The sequence below is a fragment of the Brachyhypopomus gauderio genome, chromosome 10, assembly GCF_052324685.1.
Source record: "Brachyhypopomus gauderio isolate BG-103 chromosome 10, BGAUD_0.2, whole genome shotgun sequence".
NCBI lineage: Eukaryota > Metazoa > Chordata > Actinopteri > Gymnotiformes > Hypopomidae > Brachyhypopomus > Brachyhypopomus gauderio.
The window spans coordinates 9,158,345-9,170,994 of NC_135220.1; the positions used below are offsets into that span (position 1 = coordinate 9,158,345).

General features: G+C 42.8%; 1 protein-coding gene across 2 annotated transcripts; it reads left to right on the top strand.

Annotated features, from left to right (window-relative positions):
• The first annotated feature begins 7,618 nt into the window (after window positions 1–7,618).
• hmgn1b (high mobility group nucleosome binding domain 1b) lies at window positions 7,619–10,635 on the top strand. 2 transcript variants are annotated; one of them, XM_077019265.1, is made up of 6 exons: window positions 7,619–7,839; window positions 8,953–8,982; window positions 9,105–9,134; window positions 9,242–9,277; window positions 9,363–9,467; window positions 9,567–10,635. In XM_077019265.1, exons 1-6 carry the CDS (start codon window positions 7,822–7,824, stop codon window positions 9,612–9,614), a joined length of 267 nt encoding a protein of 88 aa, XP_076875380.1. In that variant the 5' UTR covers window positions 7,619–7,821; the 3' UTR covers window positions 9,615–10,635. The 2 variants fall into 2 exon arrangements, with proteins under 2 accessions (XP_076875380.1, XP_076875379.1); XM_077019264.1 differs by having other exon boundaries at window positions 7,625–7,839; window positions 9,360–9,467.
• Window positions 10,636–12,650: the final 2,015 nt, after the last annotated feature.

Sequence of the window (12,650 nt, forward strand, 5' to 3'; positions counted from 1 at the left end):
CGAGTTTCGAACGTAACATGGGCGTGGCTTCGGACTTGAGAAGAGGGTGGAGTTGGATGTGGGCGGGGTTGGATGTCCAACTCCGCCTTCCTGCAGGCTGCAGCAAGAGACTTCTCGAGAGAGGCTTCTTCTCCATCATACAGGTCACAGGCCAGGAACACTCGTCTGTATGTGTGTGCACATGTATGTGTGTGTGTGTGCGTGTGTGGTTCTCCGTGTGCTTCTTTTATCGTTCTCACTCCTCACGTAATCCTGCCACTGCTCACGTTTCCATCAGTACGTGTCCCTGGGACCATAAAAACACTACACATCGCCATAAGGTAGACGTGGCCTATGTGTCACCATTCTCAGATTTTTTGTCAGTAACCTCGAAGCAAAACAGCTACAGTAACTAAATTGTTTGCCGATGCATGGCTTGAATTTATAGAAGCGATGATATTTTGACTATTGTTAATCTGAGCGTGTCTGTGAGAGACTACTATTTTGAAGAATCAGTGGGTATGTTTCATAAAGAAATCGCGACAAGAATCTCATGTTATTACAAATGAAATCCTAACACGAGGATCACGTGCGGAACTGCCAGCAGAATGAAGCTTGTCCTTTGTCGCCCTCTAGTGGTTAAACAATCACACAACAATTTACAGCTCCGTGAAGATTTGAGCCCGACACGCTTACAGCATCGTTACACCCACTACTGGGACGTTACCATGGCAGCGTTTTATTCGTTCTCTCTCCATCCAACTACAGTTATGTTGAGTTCTGTGTGTTTGATGTTGTTGTTTTGGTGCCTGTGAAACACCATGTGCATGGTACAATGTATATGATCGGAATACCACATTAAATGGATTTAATTCCACAGTATTTCAAGTGTGACTCTACTGTCCGTCAGACGTGACCTGAAAGTAGCGGGAGTGGACATGCCAGCACGAACACACCCAACACACCTGAACACACCGAAACACACCCAACACACCTGAAAACACACAACACACCAGAAAACACACCCAACACACCCGAAAACACACAACACACCCAAAAACACACAACACACCCGAAAACACACCTGAACACACCCAACACACCCTGTTGTAAGGCAAGTGAGGAATCATGATACAAGCAGCGATGTTGCCAAACGTGTTGTGGAGGAGAGGACTCCCCAAGAAACACTCACTGGCCTTTTCAGCTCTTTCCTTCATTTCATGAAAGCGTTCCTTGACTGCTGGCTAAATTGAACAGCTTGTTGCATGTTTTAATTCTCGTGCTAATGCAACCCAATCTCTTATTGCAGACAGCACACGACCACACAAACAAGTCAATCAACCACACACCAAGAATCGCAGGATGTGATTTAAGCCTTTAAGTGATTTAGGCCTTTGGGCTAGGGGTATCTGTTAACACAGCACTTAAATCATGATATATATTATTATATTATATACCACAGTGCCCTTAGACCTGTGTACTTTCATGCCTTGCGATCTTGGTTCCTAGTAATAAGTCTATTATAGACACTGCACTGTCTCAATATGTCTTCACAGTAACTTCATTTTGTATGTCGTGTGGGTTAATTAGCTATGGATTTCTGAGGGTGTCCATAATTACTTAATTACACATAATTACTTTAGGCTACTGCTGAGGTCGAATTATGGGAACGCCAGAGGCTAAAAGAATAGACCTTAGCAAAATAAACTCAAATCCTGGTAATGTAGGCAGATACACATCATCATATGCAAAAAAGAGAAAAATTACCACTTTACACTTTACAGCTTTCAGCACATTCGAATTTGAATTTCTTTATCGCCGTTGTATTATGTATAACGAGAGTTGGGTATATTACACTGTTGCACAAAATGAATTTCACTCATTTCTAAGCATAGATTTGAATTCTGGTCAAATCTGCCCTGGCTCCATCTGCTATGTGTCCCATGCTACATACACTATGTAAGCTTACCAGCTTCTCTATATGGAAAGGCGGAAAAATCCCCTTACTAGCCAGTAAAATGACTGGGTCAGCAGCACATCCTTACACCCGCACTCTAGCGCCCCCTACTGGGGTGCTAAGATACAATGACCCCCTGTGAATTTCACATTTGCCTGTAGCTCAGCTCATACAATTGAATAAATGGACAACTTTTTAAAATGTCCCAGTCAGCCAGATGTGTGCATTCATCATTTGAAAACTGGTATACTCATATTTTCTTTTTGAGGTACTTAAACTTCCGGAGTGTTTAAGAGTGGGACACTTTTTCAGCCCGGGAGTTTCATGCCCAAATCCGGCCCAAAATTATTTTTCCCTCCCAATCGGCCCAAACTAGATACTGACATGAGCCGGCCCATCGGGAATCCTCCCGAATTTCCCGATTAGCCACTTTGGCTCTGTCTGTGTCTATGAATGTAATCAGATGTAATCAGTGTATCTGATGTCCACATATGCAGGGAGCTCCAAAAATAAGAAAACCCATATAAAATGAAAGGAGTGTTGAGGCTGATCTCTCTCTCCTGTCAATCACCAGTAACTCCACCAGGAGTGTTGAGGCTGACCTCTCTCTTTTCTCTTTCAGTCAGATACTCCCCGGCTGTCAATCACCAGTAACTCCTCCAATCACTCCCTAGAGGGTTGGGGCCCCTGAATGGTTGGGGACCATGGGGCTCCGGTCTGAAAATCTCCTGCTGAGGAGGGAGATCCTCCCTCCTGCCCGGGGTGACCAGGAGGCCCTTGGGGCTGCTCCCTAGCCCGCGTCGGGGGTGCTCTGGGCCTCGGTCACTGGGGCTCCTGTGTTGGGTGGAGGAGTCCACCTTGCGATGAGAGGCCCCAGGAGGGGTTGGCTCCCCAGGAGGCTGGGGTGACCCCTAGCAGAAGGCAGGGGTCAGCTTTAGGAGGAGGTAGGTCCAGGAGGTGAAGTAGCCACGCCTTGGAGAGGTAGCCTGCACACACACACATACACGAGGGACAAGAAAGGAGCCGTAGTCCCTCGTCCTCACACCTGTGGGGCTCACCGGCTGAAGGCCGGTTAGGGCGTGAGGGCCCTGTGACCGACTGGGGCGTGGTTTTGTGTTGTTAACGGCCCGGTCGGTCCAGGGTCCCGCTCGGGGAGGTGAGCTGAGTAATGTTGTGTGTTTTATGTTTCAGCTCCCGGACTGCAGGAGGTGTGTCCCTGCCTGTCCCTGCCTTCCTGCCTGTGGTAGTGTAGCCTTGTGGGCTTAGGCGATTGTATTAAGGAAGACTGGAGGCGGTCAATTATAATCAAAAGTCGCTACTTTATTTTCAGCTCTCTCAAGTTTCCAACAGGTGCGGCATACGCTCTTCTGGAAAACAAATATCTCCACATCAATTAATTTAGTAAGTCATCATCAGTCTATACATCTACAGATCCGATGTCTTGACAAGGTAATCTCTAATCAGGTACGTATTCCCCTCTCACCTAGTAGGCTGATGTAATACCAGGTAGGTTGGTGATGATGCCGTACCGGTCTCAGCATCACACTGCCCCTTCATGTTTTGTGTGCAGCCGCTGTGTGCCACACACCCAGTGGAGGGGAGTGCGGATTGGTGGGGGGGTCTGTCACGGTGAGGCGGCCCCCTACCGGTCGCCTCCTTCCACAGCGGCTGTTGTTGTTGTTGTTGTTTTGTGACGTCGTGTGCGTCCCTCAGGTGGGCGGAGCCCGTGATCCGTCTCACCTGAGGGTCGTTTGTTTGCCTATATATGTCTTGTCTTTGTACCAGTTGACCGCTGGTCATTATATCCTTAATTTGGAGATATTGCACGGGTTTTTGGTTTGCACACTTTCTATTAAACCATCCTTTTTACCGCAGACTTGGCGTGATCACTTCCTTTTTAGTTGCTCACCCCGCCCGTCACAATAAATAATAATTTTGTCTTTAAGATGAGACACCATATACCGTACATCTATATCTATCATATATATATATATATATATATATATATATATATATATATATATATATATATATATTAGTGCTGTCAATTCCAGGTGCCTCGATTAAAAGTCCTCACCAGGATTTTGCTCAGGCTTCCTGGATTGTGTTGATTCCACTAATTTTACCTGGATTGCTAATTAGAAAATCCAGCAAGCTTGAGCAAAATCCTGGTTAGGACTTTTAATCGCGGCACGTGGAATTGACAGCAGTAATATATATATATAATATATATATATATCAGTAGCGAACCGTGACCTATAAACCTGGGCCCGCTACACCCCCCCCCCCCCCCCCAAATTTTTTTTTTTCCTCTCCTAATAAACTGCACTAAATAATAAAGAAAAAACCGAGACGACAGTATAGCTTTAGAAACGCATGTAGTGCGTTCAAATAACATTTGTACTAGATAACTTGTTAAGCAAAATAAGTTTCCAAACAAAATAAGGTTTCACAGCCCCGTGGTTCTCGCAAGCGGAATATGTAAATGAGGACGTCAAAGGGCCGAATCGAAACTAGCTAGCGGCGGTAGGCTAACGACAGCTAGCGTCACCACAGCGGGCGGAAATTATCATACAGTTAAGCCCGCCCACTAAGAGGGAAGATATGATTGGTCAATTTTACTGTCATTTGAAACTGGTATTGCGCTGAATTATAACTGCCAGGCCCTCTGTAAACGAACAGCGGGCATCACAGTCCTGATAGGGGGAGACACAGGCTCACAGGCTTCCACTTAACACCTCACCTTCCAACACAGATTGAATAGACACGGTTGAATATTTTATTTGCTTATATTTTTTGTAATTGTTTAGATGTCGATTGTAATACTGTAAGTAGATAAAATAAAATTGGATAATTATATATATAATGTTTTAAGAATATTTTAGGCCCTCTGAGAGGGCGTAGAGGGCCCTGACGGTTCCCCACTGATATATATATATATATATATCTCACCCATGCAGCCTCACTGCACCTGGTTATACCCACCCTACGTAAGCCCAGGAACATCCACCTCATGCTCTACACTGATCTTCTCCTGCCTTGATGTTTTCTACATCAGCGCTCCTCAACCTTTTTACACCATGGACCAGTTACATCAGACAATATTTTCACGGACCGGCCTTTAAAGTGTGGGGGGGTAAATATGATGAAATAAAATGATACGACTGGCATAAAAACAAACATAAACATAAACCGCATAAAAATAAAACTCACCAGACACACCGTCGGATGTAATTGGGAGAGAATCCCCATTTCTTTTTCCAAAATAAAACATCACTCAGACTCTGATTCGATAATATATATATATATATATATATTATATATATATATATATATATATATATATATATATATATATATATATATATATATATATATATATATATATATATATATGTGTGTGTGTGTGTGTGTGGCCCGGTACAGGTCCGCGGCCCGGTGGTTGGTGACCGCTGGTCTATGGACGTCCAGCCCACTGGTTTACTTGTTTAACATTTCCTGTCTGACCTTGGTTCACTCATCTGTTTTGGTCGTTAAAATAATCTTTATTCAGTCTCACTCACACTTCAGTCCTTTGCTGACAATGTCACAGGTTGGTTGTCTGTCAGTGTTTTGGCCTGTTTTGCTATTTTGTCCTGCAATCGTGAATGCACCCAGGTCGGCCTTCTCTGCATGTGCTTGGCCTCTTCTGCCTGTCAGTGGTTGCTAAGCCCCTGCACTCATAGGCACGCTGTAGCACCTGTGTGCCCCCTTTGCATTAGACAAGAGATAACATACCATATAATCTAGTCAACAGGCCGGAGAAGTCTGTGTCAAAAGTTTAGCCTGAGAAGGGCTGTGGAGAGAGACCCAGACAAGCAGGTGTGGGGTGTGAAGAGAGATACAGGGGCAGGGGTGTGAGGAATGAATGTACTGTCAGCACAGGAAACTTTAGCCCCCCCTGCCCAAAGGTCACCTTATGAGCATAATCTTTATAATCAAACACCTATTGTGCATGATACCCGTCCAACTGCAATAGCTTTCCATTTCCACCACAAGGGGAAATTAATAGAATAACGTGTGAAAGGCTACACGGAAAAAGGTTTTTTTAAAGGTCAATTTTTTTGAAGATTGTAGGTTGATTAATTACCATACTCGGTCCAGTGGAATAAACATGTGTCTTGTATGCTGCTTTGTTGCACGTGTTCTTGTCCCGAGGCAGCAGCACGCACGCGCTGGGACGCACTGTGCACGTGTTTACACTGCCTGCATTTGTTTAGTGCACACTGTTGCTATAGGTTGAACTTCCTTCCTGTGTCTGTTCCTCTGCGGATGGAGATCAGGGATGTGTCCGAGAAGCACCTCCCCCCTCCCGCCCTGTTATCTGAAACCGACCTGCCAATCTCACGTCCCCGCCCCCCTCTCTCTGCAGACCCCGCCCCCAGCCACAGACCCAGCCCCACTCATGGAAACATGGAGGCGCTTCAGGAACAATAATTCAGTGTTTTCCCGCCTGAAAGTTCGTGCTGGGGGGCGAGGGTGGACGTGGGGAGGGTGGACGTGTCTTTCATAGCCGCATATAGGCTTCGTGGGGGAGAGAATGATGGAGGAGTAAAAGACTGTTACCTAACATAATTAAATGATTTATGTAGGCTACTTGACATTGTGTGTGTGACTGTAAAAGATCATGTGTGTGTTGGATCCTCGTGATTACATTTATATCCTACCGTGTAATTCCTGTTTGTACATTGCAAAGTTTCACCGAAGTAGTAGCAAGTGTTGTAACCACGTAATACGGGTAAATATGTGTAGCTCATAACTTGATATTAGGTTTTACGTGCGCTTATTTTTAATTCTGACATTTCAAACCGATGTTTCTTATTTCCGTCTGTTATCTGTCAAATTCAACCATCGTATGAGGCGAATGCCGTCGACACTTTTAACTTTTTAACGCAAACTGATGTTTGTCCCATTACACGACGGGGAACCGGGGAACACACGGACCCATAAAGCGGTTAAAACGGGATTATAGTGTTTGGTGTGACATTATTTTATCCGCATGCGTTTGTAAGTCCGCCTGCGTTGGGCAGCGATCACAGCCCCGATAAACACAAGCGCTTCCCTGCCGGATTATGCAGCCCACCCAAGGCTTCTAAACACAGGCTAGATCTTTAAAATAAAACCGAGAAAGGGAAACGGCGCCATCGGGATGTACCAACACATGCCCTCACCTGTAACCACACACTAACATGACTACATGCAGAACACGGCGATGTGGTCCTGCGTGTGAGCACTGACCCCCCCAACACTCGCCATCTTGATCTCCGAGCAGCTCGGAAGGTCTCCTGCAAATGTGCATGACCTCCGTGGTCCACCTCCTGCTCCATCATACACACACCAACACACTTTAACACGGAGAACCGCGCAGAGCTTCTAGTTCTGCAGCGCTTGGACACCAGGGTTGTTTGGACCAGGGCTGTTTAGAGAAGGCTGACATGTCGAAGGGTATAGTCGAGCTCAAACGAGCCCATCTGGGTTTTTACACTGGGACTCGAGTCATTGCTGAAACAAATAAGACACACTGATTGGCACCCAGAGGCGCCCACACAGGTATCTTGCTATGATTTGAAAATGTGTTGTCGCCTGCACAAGCCAATGGCGGGGAGCTGGAGGCGGAGGGGCTGGCTGCTATAATAAGGTGAATAGGGAAGAAGGAGGGGACCTGGTCCGGTTTGAGCTAGTTTTTGTTTCGATGGAACATTAACGTCTTCCTACACTGTTGGGACATACTGTGTGAATCTTTTAGCGAGCTAAGCACAGTTATTATTTAACTGCTTTACTCGTCTTTATATTATTTTCTGTTTACCCTGTATCTCTTTGTTTAAAAAAAAGCGCAAAAGACAGCCATGCCCAAAAGGAGCAAAGTAAGTGGTTACTTCAATTACCGACCAGTCGTCTTTAAACAGCAGTTTGCAGCAGGGTAGACCCCGCAGGAGTTGCATTCGTGCAGTGTGCTTGCACGGTGGTGTGTTGTGCACATCGGTGTGTTTTGCACGGTGGTGTGTTTTGCACTCGAAGGTCGGTGTGTAAATGTAGTGATCAGTGTTTTGATTTGAGCTGTGGCGGCTTTAGTGTGCGGGGGCTGAGATTTCCCTCACTGTGTATCTGGAGATCGTGTTTGCATTCCAGTTTTACCAAAGCTAAGAGGACGGTGATTTTCCCCAATATTTTAGTAATTGTTTACAAATGTATGAATTACAGATCCAGACAAAGGAGTATAACTAGGCGTACTTTAATGTTTCTTTCGTCTATCCTCTATGTGATTCAACATTTTTGATAACGTAAATTCTTTTTTTTTCGTAGTAAAATTGATTTGTACTTTATCATTTTCCTTCAAACATCTATCGTGTATCATGTTCCTGATGTGCGTGTAAAACGTTGAAGTGAATGTACGAGCGCCGTGCTGGTGTCATGGCTGCCCGGGTACTCGCTCCTCTAACACCGGAGTGTGGAGGGAAACGTCCGTGTGTGTGTATGTGTGTGTGTGTGTGTGTGTGTGTGTGGAGGCAGCGGACTGGTGTAAATATCAAACACGCCAGTCTCTTTATTGACGTCGTGAATGCGTCGCCACAGCATTTGTTCGTGCGAGTCTGAGGTGAAGCAATGGCGATCCTCCTCCACCATGGCTGGTGTTTCCGAGTCTCCGGCTGTTCTCCTGACGTGAAGTGCTTCATTAGAGGAGGTGGCGGCAATGCACAACTCATATGATACCGCGCAGGCCGCTTTCTTTAGGCCAAGTCTTTCTGTAGCGCCTAAATGAGTGTGAGGGCACCGCACGCCCTCTACCGGTGTGTACAAGCACTACCCAATACGAGTAATGGCGCGCTGCAAGATCAACATAGGACAAACCCACTTTTTTTCATTTTTTTAGTAATAGATGCAAAATATTTTACATCACAGGGCGTCACATGGACGTCAAGATGATGTAGAAAAGTTCTTATTCTCTATTTTTACATTTACACTCATTTACTTTGCAGGCGAACAATGATAGTACTGAAGTCAGTGAGGTAAGCTGCCTCTTACGTGTATAATTACTGAGTTAATAATGTTTATGTTAAACAATAAGTTAAAATTTATGGTGGCAGAAGTAACATTTGTGTTACATTTTTCCTCTATTGTTTTTTTTCAGCCTAAACGGAGATCAGCAAGATTGGTAAATGTAAGCAGAAATCGCATGTAACAAAAATATTCAAAATGAGCAACCAATTTAATTAGCAAAATACAGTATTGATTCTATTGTGTTTTTTCCCCAACCCTGGTGTTTAGAAACCAGCTCCTCCAAAGGCAGAGCCCAAGCCAAAGGTAAGAGGTCCATCCTTCCTGCTCCACTCCTGTGGACGTACGTGCTACATTGAAATACTTTCTAAATGTATGTTGTGTGTAGAAGGCACCTGCCAAACCCAAGAAAGCCAAGGAGCCAGAAAAGGCAAAAGATGAGCAGAAGAAGGAAGATGTCCCTGCTGAAAATGGCGAGACCAAACCCGAGGACGAGGTCCGGTCAAACCCCACCGGCTTTTAGGAAACACTGGGCTTTATGAAAGCAGTTGTGTTTAAGAAAAATTGTTATAAATAGTTAATCATTGTTTTCCAGGCACCAGAAACAGAAGCTTCGGACGAGAAAGATGATGCAGCGGAATAGCACCAGCCCGGGTCCATCTCTGATCAGCTGTCCGGGTCATCTCTGATCAGCTGTCCGGGTCATCTCTGGATCAGCACTCCCTGTACCTCTTTTCTTGTACAATTCAGGGGAATATTTTTATCTACTATTTTCTAAAGGCAGGTTTTTTAGTAGTTTGATTGTAGAGACACATTTTTTATGAAAGAAAAGATGAATTTTGAGAGGGATTTCATCGCATCCCACATTTTTACATCTCCAGAACAATAATCGTCATTGAAAATGTCAGGGGTGTTTGTTTTGTTGTTTTCTTTCAAAGCGGGAGGGACGGGGCAGGTTACCGCGCCACGCACATGCAACCATGGCGTTCACAAAGACAGCTGGGAAACGTTTCAGGCTTGCCCGAATGACTAACATTCCATTGGCTCTATGAGGGATTTTTTTCTGTGTGTGTGTGTGTGTTTGTGTGTGTATGCGCATGTGTAACCTGTGTGTGCGATGCTGGGGAGGGAGGTGTGAATTACTCATTGTTTATTGTTTATAATGAGAATGATTACATGTAGAATGTTTGTAAGCTGTGTTCCATATGTTAACTCTTGTACCAATGCAGTTTCCTCTAACAATTCTGCTTAATAAACCTTATATCTAGTCCTGGAGTTCTTCATGTAAGACCTGTGCATTGCGTGTACTGATTTAGTCTCTTCTGTGATAGCACCACAATAGATTTGTATAGCTGTGAAAAGGACTTTTTGACTTTATATGCAGTGTGTAATGGTACATTGTCAGGATGGTAAAATGGAACATTGTCCTTAGCAAAGCTAATACGTACTTAATTTTGAGTAAATCGTTATTGATACGCTAAGTCTGGTCCCTTCTCGGGGTAATCAGATGATCAATCCTAAAATCTCTCAAACTGTACTGCACTCATACCAGCAGTAGCAATATTCCTGTGCAAGTACAAATGTACAGTTTCTTTTTGATCATTGTTAATAGATGTATCTGTGTATTGTTTGGTTAAAATAAGCCAATAAAATTGGTTGTGACACCTGTTTCTCATTCCATGAATAGGTGTGTGTGTGTGTGTGTATATATATATGGAGTGGAGATGTGAAATCGTACAGCAGGTATAACACAGTTACAATGTTATAGTGAATATTATTGTAACTAAACATCCAAAAGTTGAATCAAAACAGGATTGTCTATATGATTAAGGGGCTATGCAAATGAACCCCTCTTTTCTTAAGACCAGGGTTCCCACAGGTCCTTGGTAGGAAGTCAAAGTTGGTAGGAAGTCAATACTTACAAAAGATTGCTATGAAAAAGATTGTCATAATGTTTAAAATTTCTCATCCTTTGTTGAAAAATATGATCTGATATGATAGTTATTATAAAGATTTTAAGAAAGTCTGCAAAGTGATTCCTTTAGCATTAATTCAATTAATCAAAAATGTCATTTTATATTCAGAGTTGAATGAATGAGATTCTTTAAAGAAACATACTAATACAAATTATAAAACCACAATGGCTTGTCAAATGGCCCATATCTTCTAAAGTAAAAGGGACTCATTTCAAAATAATAAATAAGATATATCCTGTAGCCGTGTTTCTTGAAAGAAGATTTAAACTTGATGTGGATTCATTGATACCATTTTACTTTGGATTTTACATTTTAAGTTCGGATTTCTCTGATGCCATAAATGTAGTTGTACTTTTAGCAAAATACCACATTCACTACAGTAAGTGAAGTGGTTTAAAGCCTTCTTTTCTCTTTATGATTGAATTAATTAAGAATCATTAAGTAGATTAAAAAACTTGGAAAATGCAAGAATCATCTCACACCAGATTTCTCTAATCTAATCTCATTATATGGCTTTGCTCCTCTGTTTTATGTATGTACTGTATGTGTATATGCATATGTGTATTATTATTATTTGTCTACTGTCAACGTGCCAGCACAAGTTCATTTAAAATGATATTGATTCTACAGGGCCTATGCCGACTTACTTTGCAAAAGTTTGGTCATTCTCCTGTAGAGAAATTTGTTTGTTTGTTCAGCACCGAAAGCTAGTGTTTCCTGTATGTAGTTAACGTATGTGTAGCCGCTTTACGTGAATGTCACCTTCTCACAGGTACACTGCTAAATTGCCAGACATGTTGTGTGTGAATTAAGTTTTCGTTTAATCAGTGCTTAACGTCATGCACAGAACATTTCAGGATGCATGGCTTGAAATGGCATTCGGTCTTTTGAATTTGCATTGAATTAACATTGTTTTTTGACAACATATTCAGGGGTAACAGTAGGTAAATGGTGCCAGGTGCAGTCCTTGAATTTGAGGAAGTTGGTCCTGGAAAGTCATTGAAAGGTCCTTGAATTTGATGTTAACCGAGATGTGGGAACCCTGTAAGACTTAATCTCATTATTTTAGGAAATTCTGAGAACAGAAAAGGGCTGAGATCATTCAAGTCTGCCTGGGCAGGATGTAACTGCAAACATGATAGTCTGTTAGGAAAACTTTGATTTATTTTTTATAGCATATTTCCAAGAATTGGTGTCTGATTCTTCTCTAAAATAGTTAACAGCTTTTGTTTCTACAGCTTTGTGAAGATTTATGTAAGTTTTTAGGGTGTGGGCATCCTTTGTATTATTTTGTTACATAACAGGTACCAGTGTCAAAAATGATTTTGTCCTCTATACATTATGAACATGTCCAACAGTTCAAACTTGCTTTTGCAAAAGGTCAATTGTTAATTTTTTAATTAAGTGATGCATCATAGTTGCTGAACCACTGTAACATGCTATCAAATACATAAAAAAGCAGAGTGGAACATGGCACTCAAAAAATAAATGTGTATTTAGGAGAACACACACACTTCAGACAATTAGAAACAAACCTAGATAGATGTATAGATAAGGCAACATTCACTGCAGATAAACCTAGTGATTAAACATTGGATGAGGATAGAAAATAATCTTGCACATCCCTTTAAAAATTATTCCTAGATAAATCATGAGTTGTTTATGTGAGTTTGCAGTTTTCCAAAATATCTAACACTAGATAT